The 16,505-nt window shown below is 42.5% G+C and overlaps 1 protein-coding gene across 1 annotated transcript in view; it reads left to right on the top strand.

The window, feature by feature from the left end:
- Positions 1 to 8,310: 8,310 nt before the first annotated feature.
- The window catches only part of sh3tc2 (SH3 domain and tetratricopeptide repeats 2), a gene marked incomplete at its 5' end in the record, with an annotated part of 34,771 nt that continues 26,576 nt past the window's right edge, over positions 8,311 to 16,505 (top strand). The window contains 8 exons of the mRNA XM_080034969.1: positions 8,311 to 8,446; positions 9,952 to 10,050; positions 11,476 to 11,601; positions 12,615 to 12,742; positions 13,271 to 13,376; positions 13,789 to 13,932; positions 14,826 to 15,027; positions 15,627 to 15,700. Of these exons, the coding sequence (XP_079891095.1) occupies positions 8,311 to 8,446; positions 9,952 to 10,050; positions 11,476 to 11,601; positions 12,615 to 12,742; positions 13,271 to 13,376; positions 13,789 to 13,932; positions 14,826 to 15,027; positions 15,627 to 15,700 (1,015 nt within the window). The remainder of the gene's footprint in view (positions 8,447 to 9,951; positions 10,051 to 11,475; positions 11,602 to 12,614; positions 12,743 to 13,270; positions 13,377 to 13,788; positions 13,933 to 14,825; positions 15,028 to 15,626; positions 15,701 to 16,505) is intronic.

Genomic DNA, 16,505 nt, shown 5'->3' on the forward strand with positions numbered 1-16,505 from the left:
CTCTGTCTCTCTCTCACTCTCTCTCTCTGTCTCTCTCTCTTGTCTGTCTCTCACTCCCTTTCTCTGTCTCTCTCTCTCTCTCTCTGACTGTCTGTCTCTGTATCTCTCTCTCTCTCTCTCTCTGTCTCTCTCTCTGTCTGTCTCTCTCTGTCTCTCTCTCTGTGTGTCTCTCTCTGTCTCTCTCTCTGTATCTCTCTCTCTCTCTGATCTGTCTCTCTCTCTGTCTCTCACTCTCTTACTTCTTTAGTGGTGGAGCTTATTGGTTTTATAAGATGTTCTTCCTTAATACATTTCTCCCTCTGGTTCTCTCAGTTTTAAACAGGGAGCTCCTGTAAAACTTCAGTGTGAATTTTACTGATTATCCTTTGACCACAAGTTCTTTTTCTGGTGATCTCAAGATAATGCTTGTTTTATCATGAAAATGAATGAATTAAGTCATGATCACGAGATAACAGAATAGAAAAATATGTATATGTATACAGCTCCGGAAAAAAATTGAGAGACCAGTCTGGATTTTTCTTAAATCTTCATCTCTACATAACTTATTGAAAATGCTCTTAACGACAAAAAATGTATTGGAATTTGGTAGAAATGTTGTCAGTAGTTTATATTATAAAACCAAAATGTTCATTCTACTCAAACATATGCCTATAAATAGTAAAACTAGAGACACTGAACATTTGGAGTGCTCTCTTAATTTTTTCCATAGCTGTATATATGTTCATTCTTCTTCTGTAGACTTTCCCTGGCCGCAAAGAGAGCAAAAGTTTCTTCCATGTTCTAAATGTTAATAATCTTCCATATTTTCACTATCCAGCGAGAGGCTGTCTTGTACCAGGGTTTGTTCATATTCATATAGCCTAACGTATTCTTCATCACGGGTCAATGGTGAATCAAACAAATCACTCAACATTATATATGATGCAAGGTGTCCTGGACTCCAGTGATTGTATGTGTTTCCTACAGCTTGTGTTTACTAACCCTAGCCCATTGCAACATGATAATGACCAGAATCAGTGTTATGAGAGATAATGATTTACCTAAGATGAACCAGTGTGTGTGTGTGTGTGTGTGTGTGTGTGTGTGTGTGTGTGTGTGTGTGTGTGTGTGTGTGTGTGTGTGTGTGTGTGTGTGTGTGTGTGTGTGCACATGCGAGTTGGGTGCTGATTGTGCTCCTGTGTCAGTCCAGCGTTTGTGTTTTTGTCCTCCAAAGCGATGGGGAATAAAAACAGGAAGCTGTCCTCTTCCTGTGCACTGAAGGCAGCGGGGCAGCATGCCATCAGGTCAACACACTGCTGTCACTGTTGTCACTCGCTCACTGAACTATGAACCACAATAAAAGCAAACATGCCCTCATTGCCCTGACGTGTGTTATCATTACTGGAATAAACCGGCACACTGTCAAATACATCACTCTGGGTCATTCTGACAGAGACACTTTCCTCAACGCCCCTGTAAATCCCAAAACCACAAAATCCTTCTACTAGGTTGTTTGGGGGGAGTAAGTTGCATGATAGTAATCATCTGGACCCGCAACTATAGGGTCGGTGGTTCGATCCCCAGTCTCCCCGGCACATGTCCAAGTGTCCCTGAGCAAGACACTGAACACTAAATGTCTCCTGATAGTTAGCTTGCACCCTGCGTGGTAGCTGCTGCTATCGGTGTATGAATGTGTGCTCCAGTTGTAAGTCGCTTTGGATAAAAGCGTCTGCTAAATGACATGTAATATAATGTAATACATGATCTGAAAAGAGAAAGGCATATTTATCAATCCAAATTCCAAGTTTGACAAACTTTACAGAATTTGGGTTCAGGTGAGGCGGGCTATGCTCTGGTTCTTATGACACAATAAGTATTTGGAACCAATCACTGAAGTTCTCCTGCCCGAATGTTCTATAAAGACAATCACTGTTGCCATGGATACTGTGTGATACAGCCACGCCCACACAGTCCTGTCAAACCATCTAGACAATAAGAAAGCTGTTTTTTTTCCACTTTGATATCATTATTATTATTATTATTAGACCCGATTAGGCTTTGCAGTAACAAATGTGGCTTTTCATAAGTAGGTAAACACGGGACAGAGACATAAGCACGTTCCTGTTGCAGTCCTGATGTGTTGCCACATTGTATATGGACCAACCGTCCAGTCAGTGTTTGGCTAGTGAAGGTAATGTCTGTGTCTTTTGTTTGTCAGTTGCACTCATCAGCAGTATACTGCATTCTTCACTAACCCTCACATTCAGTGCCCTTTGTCCACCTAGATTTGTGGAAGTCAAGGGGGAAAGTACACACACACACACACACACCTCTACCATCCACCCGTACTACTATGCTATCTCCACCCATTCCACTGTTTTCAAAATGTGTTGCAATTACAGTAAATACACCCACATTCCCTCTCTTTTCCTACCTCTCTCTCATCCACCCCCCCAACCCCCCCCCCCCCGTCTCTCTCGCAAACACACAAACACACACATACATTAACATGCATATTTTGCAAACAGAGCAGAATAAATGGTCTGTGTCCTGCAGCCTTGCATAGCAAATTGCATGATCACATGGGCCGTGCGAGGGCTTGATATTCTGTGTTCAGGGTGACTTTGTTGGGGGGGGGCTGCATGGGGATAGGCTACACTACACACAATCAGTTCCAGAGTTTATATTTAACTAAACAGGCAAAGAAAGACAAGAAAAACTCAAAGCAATGCTAGCCAGATGATAGCATTGCTATTTCCCCTCCCACAGATACAGATGGACCTGACCTAGAAATTGCAAAAGCATACATAATAAAAGAGAGGTCACTGTTAGATCCATCTTTCGTTCTTTTTTTTGCATTGTCATGAACCTGGGGGGTAAATACCTCACATTTTGCAGGCTTCTTCACAGTAGACTGTCTGGAATGCTGGCAGTGTGTGTGTGTGTGTGTGTGTGTGTTTGCGTGTGCGTTTGCGTGTGCGTGTGTGTGTGTGTTTAAACCGATGGGCAGAAGGACTGTGAGGGCTCTGGAATGAAGTGATTCCAGAATGATGGACTCAACCATTGTTCAAACCAGCTAATCGTCTTTAGCTTTTTGTTTTGTTGTGTCTTCTGTGTTGTCATCTTCTTAGCACAGGTGCGTGAAACCAAACTGGTGCGACAGGTGTTCTGTAGAATGAGGAAATGGGCTTATTACCTTATTGTTGTACCTTTATACTATGCTCAATGGAAAAGGTGTCACGTAATTGCTCTAGTGGTATAGTGGCTTTTTACAAGGATAGATTCCAATGTCGCCTGACCGCATTTTAACTGGTTTAATAATCTCTCTGCGCGTGTGTGTGTTGCAAAAGGTTGACTCAGAGAGGAAGAGAATTGTGTGTGTGTGTGTGTGTGTGTGTGTGTGTGTGTGTGTGTGTGTGTGTGTGTGTGTGTGTGTGTGTGTGTGTGTGTGTGTGTGGGTGGGGAAAGGGGTGAAGGACAGAAAGGGAGGCATGTGTCCAAATGAAATGATGGGAGGAGTTAACAGCTAAAAAAAAAAAAAAAACTTCCTCAGTCAGTGACATGCCGTCTGGGATAGCCTCTCTGTAACGCTCTGGGGCACACACACACACACACTCACTCACTCACTTGCTCACTCACTTGCTCACTCACTCACTCACTCATACAGACACTCACTCACTCACTCACACACTCCTACTTTCTTTTTCTGTTTTTCCGCTGGCTGTGCATATTTGGCTTGACAGTGGAGGAATGACGGCACTCTCAGCAGCTGTCATGAGAGGCAATCCTCCAGTTAAATGGTGAAGCCACACACACAAACACACGCACACACACACTGACACACACACTCATACACAGATACATACTGTAGATACGCACACAGTCTGCCACTCACACGAGGAATGAATTGAAAGGGGAGCGCTGGCACCAACACAGAGGTAAGAGTTGTTTTTGTTTCTTGACTTTTTTTGACGCAACTATAATAACTGCTCTCTTCAGTCTTACTCCTAGGCATTCCTAGGCATTCTTCAGGTTAAATACTGCTACACTTTGCCCTTTGTACCATAACGTTGCTGTCTGTCCACAGGGTAATAGCTAGGACAGTATGTGTGTCTTTAAATTAACAGCAACTGCTATGTAGTGTTTGCAGTTCCTCATTTGGTTCACTGCCTGGCTTGATAATGTATGCAAATGCTCCCGAAAGGGCAGAACAAACTGACTTACATAATGAGTTTCTTAAGTCTTCTTTTGTATGTTCTTTTATTTCTAATAAACTCAAGAATGACACACTGCTTGTGGAATTAAAACTGGTCTATCCACGAAGCCAAAACCTTTATCTTGCTGACCAATACACAGTGTGTTTGTTTTAGTGTTGTGTTGTACGAATGCCGCTATGCAACAGTGTGGGGGAATCTCCCTGCAGGCTGCTCTAGTTGCTAGACACACACAGGCATGTGAGTGAGCTAACAGGGGGCTAATTCTAAAGTTAGAGCCCATAACCCCTGTCTCATATTACTCTCATATTACTCTCTAGCCCCAATACCACATTTTCCAAATCTACAAATCAGACTCTACACACACACACACAAACACACTGTCACAATCACCCCAAACAACCTCTGTTTGCGTTGCATTCGACAGCAAACACAGCCCAGACACTGCTGACACCATGTGTTTATTATTAGGTTGAATGCTAATGTCGTGGACAAGCCGAGTTTCACCACCATCGCAGTAGTGCAAGGGCTTCCTGCTGTGTTTTCAGACGAGAGTGTGTGGAGAGTATAAGGTCATCTGTGGTATGTTGTCATTGGACATTGGACTGTCCATTACAGGGCAATACACACTGTTGTGTTGGTGGCTTGAATGTTAACACATGCATTGACATATAAGATTTAACTTTTTCACTGTAATATTTGGCAAAAATGTCTTATAAGCCATTCAGCTGTATGTAGGTGAAGTGGTCTGAGAATATCTTCTCATCACTTTGCTCTCCCCTGCCTCTGTGTGCCGGCCCCAAAAATTGCCACCGCTCATGTACACTTTGACCAATCAGAGCGAGGCTCCGATTCTCCGTTCTTATTGGCTGTTGGGACTGTCCATTCACTTTGGCACTGAAGTTGTTGGTGTAGAGCGTGTCAGGGAGGGACCAGCGAGAACACAAGTGGAGCGGTTGAGGTATTTGGATTCAAATCTCTATCCCAACTGCTTTTTTCTCCCAAATCATATAGCCCAGCTTTAAGGAATTCAGAGGAGCAATGGCTTTGACACTCCAGCTGCGAGGAAACAATAGCCAGATCGACAGGTGTTCGGTAAGCGGGTTATTGAGAATGCCGTGTACAGCTAGGATCACAGGAAATCCTATTTTGCTATAGAAGACAATCTCTGCATGTTTTAAAGTGGATGTCACAGGACACACAACTGCAGGGCCCCTTGTTCAGCTCCTGGTGCCAACAAAAGGCCTGGCTAGCATGTGACCGCCGCACACAGCAGCCTTGAGCAGCAGCCTTGAGCAGCCTGTGTTTATTAGATTAGACGGAATCTGTTGCACTACGAGAAACAACAAGCAAGGGAGTCGGAAGAGTGTCAGGCTATGACGCTCACACACACACACACACACACACACACACACACACACACACACACACACAGATTCAATCATGACCATTGAGCCGACACATAAACAAGATGGAGAGACAGTGTCTTAGACAAGGTTATCAGCCTGTGTGTCTCCAGCATGTACAGTACTGTCTGCAGTGGAGCAAATCAGTGCACAACGGGGGGGACGGTATGCATTTGTTTGTTGTTCCGTGATCAGTGATAACATTCAACAACAACAGCTGACAGATGTCACACAGCGAGTCACTGGCTAGTTCCGCCACCACATCAAATCAGTTGATTTGTGTGTGTGTTTGTGTGTGTGTGTGTGTGTGTGTGTGTGTGTGTGTGTGTGTGTGTGTGTGTGTGTGTGTGTGTGTGTGTGTGTGTGTGTAATTAGCAGGTATTTGTGTCATCAATGCCAATCGACATCTAGAGAAGTTTAAAAGTTGTATCTTGCACAGACACAGAGGTCCATTACTCTTTCACTTGTTTTTGGGTGAGAATGAGAAAAGTTAGTGGGACATGTGGAGTTTCAGAAGTTTGGAAATGTCTTCAACAATAATGCGAAGAAAGATGCTATCAAGTTGTATTATGGGAAATGTAGGTATGTAGGGTTTTGGGGGGTTAGACTCATACAGGGTCAAGAGTTCGGGGCCTCTGCTATACCTCCTTTAGACTGTCCTGTTTTAAATCAGTGGGGGGAGGAGGGGCATGTTCTCAGTTTGACTCAAAACACAGTGTAGGTAGGTTTATGATCTCTAATCTGTAGACTTCCTTTGTAAACTAATGAGCGCACTGGGTTAAGTTTGTGTGTCATTTGCAAGCATTATGGTTGTGGGGGAAATTACATTAGAAAATAGGATAAGATTTCATGTAACGTTGACATTTTACCTGCACTCAAAGTTGAATAACATTTAGCTAGTGTTCTTGTGTAGATGTATAAGGTAGATACAGTTCAGATACATCTGCTTAACTAATGTGATTATGCTCTCATCCATTGCTTTCCATTGAGAAATGTATAATTCCACGCTATCAGGGCACTTTGTTAGCGCATGAGTGAACACATTGTGTTGGTACATTACCTGCCAATCAAGCCAATGTACAGCCACCAAGCTTGAGGCTCCTGTCTACACATCCATTTGTATGTATTTTAAAGCTGTAGTGCGTAACTTCTGGAATTTGGAGTAATAACAACAACACTGTCGGTTACATCTACATAAGGCAAGATGGATCGCACATGGGTTTTATACCTTCTGCTGTACGTCCAGGTGTATTCTTAGCAGTAGAATCAACAACTGAAACATTCTGTGGCCGCTTCTTGAGCTCCTGAAGCTCCTTGAATGCAACTGACATTCATTCATATGGAGAAGTTACACACTAACTAGCTTTTAAAGAATGCAATTGAATTTCTCATCTTGGAGGGAGCCATTGCTGCATTATAGATTCAAGATTAAAGATTCAAAGTGGTTATTGTCCTATGCACCATAAGAAACATGATGTTCTCAGTCATACAATGAAATCCTTCCTTTGTTTTCCACAGACTGAATGCTAAGAAAGAAACAAGAAAATATGCAACATACAAGTAAAATAGAAAAAAAAGCAGCAACAATACAGAATAGGCAATGTACAAGGCAAATAGAAAAACAGCAACTACTGTATGTAAAACAACAAACGTTAAAATAAAATTAAACGGAATAGTGCAAATCCCAGAAAGTGTGCCGGTGTGCATAACCAAAATTTAAAAAATGTAAACAGAGTGGTGGCAGTCCTGAGGTAGAATAATAACAATAACAACAGTAACCGCAGACTTGTGTCTGTTGTTATAATCTCCTTGTCAGATGGTAAAGGGTCGCCTGAGGTCAGTGTTTTCTGACCTTCTAATGGCAGTACACACATCCTTCTTCAATTTCTGCATAGTAATAAACCTTCACTACCTTACAGAGCAGGACGCTGCTCACGTAATCTGATCTGTCTGTTACCCATGTGATGGCATAGAGCAGAGAGTTGTGCTGAAGCGTGTGTGTTGTGGATAAGGTGATCCCTCCATCCATCTCTCACCCCCCTCACGTTGACCTTGCAGCCTGTCCCCGGGTGGCATTGCCTTACAGTGACCTCAGCAATGCATGCGCGCACACACACACACACACACACACGCATTGTCTTTTGTGATACACATTCTGGGCATATTTTATCACTGACCCACACACACACACACACACACACACACACACACACACACACACACACACACACACACACACACACACACACACACACATATACTGTATCGGGAACACACAGGGAAACTCTCACTGAGGCCTGACCACCCCACACACTCATACCAATCGCAAAGAGAGCTATGGGGAGAGGGAGAGACAGAGAGAGACAGAGAGAGAGAGGGAGAGAGAGAGAGAGAGGCTGGAGGGAGGAGAGAGATGTGTAGACAGCGAGAGAGACAGACAGATTAAAAAGAAGAGCGCACACTCCCAGCCAGGTAGTGCAGGAGAAGAGATAAGGCTTTGCAGGGAGGAGGGAGGGAGGGACACATACTGTAAGACCCATCTAGTGAACACTATAGCTAGGTGGAAATACAGGGTGAAAAGTGCAGAGGCAAAAGGGGGGATTCAGAAATAGGAAAGGGAAACAAGGCTTTGGCCAGAGAAGCAGAGAGGAAGAGAGTGAGCTGTTGTTATCAAATAGACTGGAGAGAGAGAGGGAGGAGAGCTTGATGGGATGGCAGTGATCAGCGACGGGGGCTGCTGCGGCCGCTGGCTCCTGGGCCAGATGGCGTCTTGGTGCTGCTGCCGACCGCTGCTCAACTCGTGGTGCTGTGGAGCGTTGATCAAAGTGTGCCTCTCCTCCTTCACAGGTTGGTCTGTCTGTCCCCAGCTCTCGTTACTGCGCTAGTAGCCCTACTGCTGTCATGAGAGGGGCTGATGCTACGCTCACATGAGGGAGCATAGGTCTAGAACATGGGTAACACACTTAGCCAAGAAGGTAAAAACTGGGCATGGTGTCTGTGTCTGTGTGTGTGTGTCTGTAAACTGTAGCAGCATGACTGTGCTTGTGTTTGTTGACTCAAGCCCTGCTGTAGTTGGTGGTGCTAACTGTGCTCTGTGTTGTAGGATGGCGAAAAGAATAGGCTTTTGTCCTCCCTCTGTCCCCCTAATGTCATATGGCATTGTTGTGCGTCCCCATTGTTGTTGTGAGCGTTTTGCACCAAGATAACACTGTTCTTTTGTGTGTTTATTTTGCACTGACAATGCATGGACGAAAAGTGTAATTTTTTAATGAAAATTATTACTTTTTTTGTGTTAGTTTGGTTAACAGTGTCTCAGTCTCTCATGATAAATGGTGCCTGACTGTATGTGTGGGAAACATGTGTCCATCATGCTGACAGTAGTGGAGCGGTCAGGGGCAGGACAGCTGTGTGTCAGCCTGGAAGGTTGTTCTGATGTCAGTGCAGCTGTGTGTCCGTCCCGGGCCTGTTGTGTGTTCACCGTCATTGTATTGTATTCCCTCAGACCTCCCCATAACTCCTCAACCTCTTTAACCATTGGCTTGAACTTGGCATTCCCAATACAACTGCTGCACCCTTCTCCCCCGGTGACAATAACACCCCCCCACCCCCCACCCACCCAACTCACCACCCACTTATATATGAACATTTTGGGAAGTAGAACTATGCTTAGTTTGCTTTCAAGCAGTGATAATACGATTGATACCTATTTAAAGTTTGAATGGTAAAACCACAGCCAGGAGACTGCTAGCTTAGTGTAGCTAAACACTGGAAACAGCTAGGCTTGCTTCAAGAAGCAATACAATCACCTTTAAGGCCTACTGATTGATTGTCTTTAATAAGCCTATAAGCATAAACATTATAATCACCTTTTTATGAAGGCTTATTTGCAATATACTCTTTCCTCAGACAAAAGCAGTAACTTCATGGAGTTGCTTGGTGACTGCTCGACACAGAAAAATACATAGTTGTAAAACATAGATAATTTAATTGTTTTACACTTTAGCTTTCATTGATGAGGTGTTATTTTGTGTGCTTGTAGGGGTTACTTTTTTTCTATCAGGTAGAGCCAGGCTAGCTGTTGGTCCTGTTTCAGCTATTTTTTCTAAGCTAGGCTAGGCTAACTGGTTGCTGGCACACGTCATTCTCAGCAAGAAAGCAAATGGCTCATAATGTACTATTTATTTAGGGTAAAATATGAAAGGTTTGATATGAGAAGGGTATTCTTAAGACGCTGAAGATGACCATAACTCCTTAAAAGGCAGCATGAAAGGGGCTATACTGTATTAGTTATTTAGTATTAGTATTAGTCCACACGTAGGTCCATGAAGTGATTGGTTTGTCCCTGTTTACAGACATCTCTCCTGCTGAACTGGATGCTCTCTGGCGGGTACCCCCGTACACTCTCAGGGGAGCAAACGAACACTTCTCAGGACATGACAACATGACTCAAGGTACACTGTTCTAACAGATACAATGATATTGTTTTATATTGTATAAGTTGTGGGCACAAACAAATATCAAAGGGCTAATTTAAGAGCCGTGCTGCTGGTGTCTGTGAGGTCACTCACTGAGGAAGTGTTTGGGGACATCCTCCCTGCACAATGGAAAGACCAAGGGGAAGCCCATCAACACACGCACGCACACACACACACACACACACACACACACACACACACACACACACACACACACACACACACACACTCCAGCTATTATGTTCATCATTTTGTCTGATATTTTTAGGTTTCCAAAGTTACATCCTGTTCATATGCTGACATTAGGCTAACTAGCTAAAGACGCTACACAGTGTCCCTAAACCTAGCTTCTACCCCTGGAGGTCTATGTGAAAATGCCAGTTAACCCTGGCAGGTCATCAGAGCACAGGGCTGCTAAATGTTGCCAGAGGGCAAGAGAAACATGGACAGGCAGCATTTAGTGAACTGTGCACCGTTGAACTGTAACAAACCTCCACAGGATATTAGACTCGCTCCGACTTTAACCACCTTCAAATGCAGGTTACAAACGTTTATGTTCTACGTCAAGGACCATCTTGCCCTCCTGTACTAGTGTATATCTGTTTCCTTACTTGTTTAATTTGTATTTTTATGTCTTAAGGCTGTTTTTTTAAAGTTTTTTATGCTTTAGTGGAGGCAGTAGTGCTACTAGGTTGGTAATGGGGAGGCGTGGCTTCTTATGACATCATAATGGGAGATAAACCTGGCAGGGGTTTTTCAACAGAGCTTTTCAGAACGGTGGAGGTGAAGAAAAAAGAGATGGGGTTGTCTTTTCTCATACTCTCATGGTCTTTAGTCACAGCAGAGAGAGACCCATGGCAAAGTTGAAAAACCATGAAAATATTTATTTTGCATAAAATGTGAATGAGCTTTAAAGCTCACTGGATTGTGTTACAAATAAATATGCCTTGCCTCACCTATACAAGCAATATATATTAATATATTAGGGTTCATCCGGAAGGGTACATCAGAGTATTTATCTGAGTACATCAGATAAATAAAGGTTGGAAATAGCTGCTCTCATTCATAATCAACCTGTACCATATGATGTAATACTGACCAGCTGCATTGTCCTGAATGCCAAAATAGAAAAAAAAAAGTGATTGCTATCGTGTGTCATATGGGAAACATTTCCAGGTTTAAATCTGTACAGTCTGGGACTTTGTGTTGTAATCACGGCTTAGTACACTAAGCAGGCCCACATTTGATGACCCTTAGGATAAAATGGTTTCCTCATACACTATACACACCTGTTCTTGTCACACACAAACAACCCTAAACACAAGCTCTTGTTTAGGAAACACTGGCTTAACCAACAGTGGATGGACTTTTTTCTGACTGTGTTTGGTCTTTCCGGGCCAGGCGAGGAGGAGGACGGTGCAGTGGTGGAGTCGGGTGAAGGAGGGGCGGAACCGGACAGCTACTGGAAGAGGAAAGAAGCCTTCCTCAGAGGGAGTACTGTGTCACTGGGAGAGAAGTTCTCTACAGGTATATATACAATACATTTAATCATGCTTTCACCATTGTCTAATTGCCTGACTCTTGGTATTTTTTTATACTGGAAAAATAGGGGGGGATGTAGCTCAGTCGGTAGGGTGGTCGACCCACAACTGCAGGGTCAGTGGTTTGATCCCCACATGTCCAAGTGTCCATGGGCAGGACACTGAACCCTAAATTGCTCTCCCGATAGTTAGCTTGCACCCTGCGTGGTAGCTGCTGCTATCGGTGTATGAATGTGTGCTCCAGTTGTAAGTCGCTTTGGATAAAAGTGTCTGCTAAATGACATGTAATGTAATGTAAAGTAATCGAAGAGCTATATTGGGGGGTAGCTCTAATCACCACAAGCCCCCCCCCCCAGACTAGCTTTTAGATTACCCAGTCGAAACCAGTTATCTTTCATACACAAATGGCCTTTCTCATGCATATAATATTCATGCATGATCATGAATCACATTTTCCCCTATATCTACTAATGTTTTACTGACTCAGCAGTTTGGCTCCATCCATCACATTCCCTCCTATAGGTTCTTCCTCTCAAATGGATTCAAATGGGCCACGCGTTGAGTCCAGTAAGAGGCCCTTAATGGCTGTCTTATTCCTCTGGGGAGCTTACATTGTGCTCACACTGCGTCTCAGGGAAATATGAGCACGCGTAGAAGAATCTTTAATGAACTCTTGAAAAGTGTTGTCTCTCTTGCTTTTTTTAAAAAGAAAAGACAATTGAATTTTCCTCAAAAGCTCCCTCTTAAATCAGTGACTGCCGGAAAAACTTAACAATTGTGCATTTGTTATTGCATTTTTATGTGTGCAAGTGTGATGCATATGCAAATTTTTTTTTCAAACACAGAATTTTCTCATTGCTTTACTTGTTAATTCTGGCAGATGAATGGATGATAAGTCCTCTAAATCATAATGTAACATCATATTTGCATTGCTATTTGCTGCGTTCCAGATTTATTCCACTAGATTGACTAGAAGGAAACAATTGCATTTCTTTCTAGAAATTGTTCTGTTTTTCACTGGGCGAAGGCGCTCCAGTGTGGAACCTGACCGTGCCCTACAGGAGGCGCTACGCACACGACTCAGAGTGGTAGAGAGCAACAGCCAAGACGTCATCCAGCTCTTTAAAGTGAGTGGCAATGCAGACATTAGGAACAATAAAGTGCATTAAAGCTATAGTGTGTAATTGTTTTATATATAAACGAATGTCGGTTAGAATCAAGCCATCCCCAAACGACCTGACGCGAAGCTGATCAAGCCTATCAGCTCCACGAAACTCTCTATGTATTTCTCAAATGGCAGCGTTTACAAACTGGCGTCGCATACCCCGACACGGGCGCTGGAGCTCAGAAAAAGCCAAAAAACAACCAAGAAATGTTTCAGTTGACTTTACACCTAAGAAAAAAAAATGGAAGTACAGCTGAAGGTATAAAATCCATGCGGGACCACCAAAGTTTTACCTCATGTAGATGCACCGACAGTGTTGTTGTTATTACTCAGAATTACTCATGGGGGCGACAGAAGTTACGCACTATAGCTTTAAGATGTGATGATATTCCACATAGTATAATTATATGATATATTATACTGTATACTGTATATTCAGCGTTTTATGGAGATAGATGGATGTCCTTTTTACTGAAACATGTACGCGTAGGACTTGTCTGCACGTCTGGTGTCTGTCCATGCTGAGAAGGACAGCTTCGTACTCACATTCAAGACGGTGGAGGAAATCTGGAAGTTTTCAACTTACCTGGCCTTAGGTAAGAAACTACCACCGTTTTAAAAAATCTCTATAATTTTGGTTCATTCACACAAGAGTTTTTTCTGTTATTTGTTAGCAGGTGTGGACTGGTTTGGTCATGTTGCTAGGCCAAATTCACTCAAATCTAACCAAAACACACCCAAGACAGTCCAATAAAAGCTTCGTAAACTCTAGGAAAATACTACTTAAGGATGTTTTTTTAACTTTAAATTTTAAATGAGATTTTTCGTCTGATGACAAAGTCCTTTATTATTTTCTAACATTTGACGTCAAAAACATAAAATATGAAACACGGTTTTTATTATCTACACAGCTGCACAGCAAGGGTTTTGTTTTTGAGAATGCAGTGATATTAGCATTACAAATGGGGAAAAAGTATTTGTATGTGAGTTGGCTGTTCTGGTTCCCAGGCTATGTTGCTCGCTGCTTGGAGAACTTCCTGTGTGACCAGACCTTCTGGCTGGACCCGGTGCTGCTCAGTGAGCTGCAGATCAATGTCACTGTGGACGAGGAACATCTAGCCACGCTCTACCTGGGACTCTTACTACAGGAGGGTCAGTATGGAGCGCCCTGTCAATACATGTGAACTCAGTGAAACATATATTACTACACTTACCGGTACTGATAAACGTGACTGCTATGTTCTCACAATTCTTGTATGAGTTGATGTTGGGAGGTTATGACATTTTTTCTCAACATACGCACAGTTAAATGATTTCATATTACACGTGGTTAGTGACCCTCTAACAAGACTGCATAGAAATGAGAAGCATACTTATGAAGGAATTGGTTTTGTTATATTTCGCAAAAGCCTGAGAACTGCCCTTTGTTGTGTTGTACAAATCAGATTAAGTTTAAACTAGACATCAAGGAATACTTGCAAATTTGCAAAAAAGAAAAATGTGTTTTAAAATAATCTGCTAAAGTGGAAGTATAATACTACTTCTCTTTATGATTATTGATTTCCTCTGGTTTAAACAGGCCTCACTTCTTTCTCCTGGACATTCCTCCCATGCAAAAAGCTTTATGAAAATGTATATTAGGACTGCACCGATGGCAAATAGTGATGCAAATTACATTAACTTACTGGAGCGCTATATACAACATCCATCTTATGCCAGTGACGCTCTAGCTGTAGCACTTTTGATGATTTGATGATCTTTAGCTTGAGTGGTGTGTTGTTGTTGTGAATAGGGTAAAAAAAAAACTTAAACTTATAGATATCATAATGAAACTTTGGCAGTTGATTACCGACATTAGAACAATTATTGTTTGTATTAAAATATATTCAGAAAATGTTCTTGACCATTATTGAAAAAAAAGCAGAAAAAGCAGAAGAAGCAGAAAAAGACTAAACAATCTCAAAATTGACCTGTGCTTGAAAAAAACTATTTCTGCCTGCAGTGTCTTGCCTAAACCTTAAACCATAAACCAAACGTCTTTGCAGGGTCCTTCTTTGCTAAGTCCCTCTCCACGAGGAGAGATGAGTACCAGGATGATGAGGACCAGCTGTGCTTCCAGAAGAATGACCTGCTGATGGTAAAGGACACGGGGCAGGAGGACATGTGGGAGGGCACCATGCTCTCCACTGGGAAACACGGGCTGGTGCCAGTCAGCGCAATGCAACCGCTGCCTTACCCATTCTATCAGTAAGCCAATCTGTCCCTGCGTTCCAAACGGCACACTCTTTATTTTTTCTATTCTAAATACAACAGCTAAAAAGATGTTAGCATGCAGTACAATTCGGACATACTTTTACTTATCTATTTAATCATAAGATTGCACCTTGAACTTAACTCTTCCTTACCCATCGCATCCCTGGTTGTTTTCATTTAATACGGAAGCTCCATCGATGTGACGTCACTTTCGTTGCACACTGGATCATGGGTCGGGAAATCCCCCAAATGGGATGCTGATTTCAACACTTAAAAATCTCGACCGGATGTAGTAGGCATCCATGTATATTTAAGCATCATAAATCTGACCACACAAATTGGGACATTCTAAATCTTTTTTTCTACCATACTAAATAGCAGGGAAGTATGGGGATTGGAACACAGGTGGAGCTTCTTTAATGAGCCACTTCTGCTACAAATGCTTTTTAATTTACACTGTCAGCAGCAATGAGATTGACTAGTTCCGTTGTCAACACCTTTTCTCTGAATGGACACAGCAGTGCTACATGTGTTGTACATTTAGTGCTGGACATGGTTTTGTTTTAACTGTAGGCTACTTCCTGTTTGGTCAGGTGGTTCCTGAGGAAGTACCCCGGCAATGTTGGATGCTCGCCAACAGAAGAGGAACAATTTCAACATCCTATCGGTAAAGCCATTCAGCATTATATTATAAACTGTATATGTTCAGATTAACACAATCTTGTTTTTGTAAACTCACATACAGTACACAGAACTATTCCACTGATCATGACATTAAAGGGTTGAAATCCTACCAGAGACATTGTTCTATTGTACTACAAAGCAAAGCCTACTACTGTATACCATTCATAATCTATTATTACATTAAAATGATTACTTGAAAGGGTCTATTTATATTTTTGTATATAATGTACAGATGAAAATGAGAAAATGTCAATGTGAAAAGGGTCGCTCATAGTGATGAATCTACAGAGAATTGTCAACTGAATCTGCAGCTCCCTTTGTTTTCACAGAGCTTTTTAGTACGCATTAGCTCATTGATAAGTTGTGTGGCCATCAACTGTACTGTTTGGCTACACTCTCACTCCTCTAATTGCTTGCTGCTCAGAATCAAACAGTTAACAGACAAAGTTAGAAACTAGCTGGTGAACAAAGTAGAACAATAATCATAGGGGCATAGGGGGCTGTGGCGAAGTGGATAGGGTGGTGGACCCGCAACTATAGGGTCGTTGGTTCGATCCCCAGTCCCCCCGCCACATGTCCAAGTGTCCCTGGGCAAGAAAATGTCTCCTGATAGTTATGTTGGTAGAGTCCAAAAACAGATACAAGGACATATCAATATTGGACTTTTATTCATCTGATGCAATGCTTATGTCTGCTGGATGTGTCAATAGGCAGCTGTTTGGGAACACGTTGATATAATCTATAAGGAGATAATATGTCATGGTTGTATTTGCACGCGAGTCAAAACA

Source organism: Ammodytes marinus (assembly GCF_949987685.1).
Source record: "Ammodytes marinus genome assembly, chromosome: 10".
Taxonomy (NCBI): domain Eukaryota; kingdom Metazoa; phylum Chordata; class Actinopteri; order Uranoscopiformes; family Ammodytidae; genus Ammodytes; species Ammodytes marinus.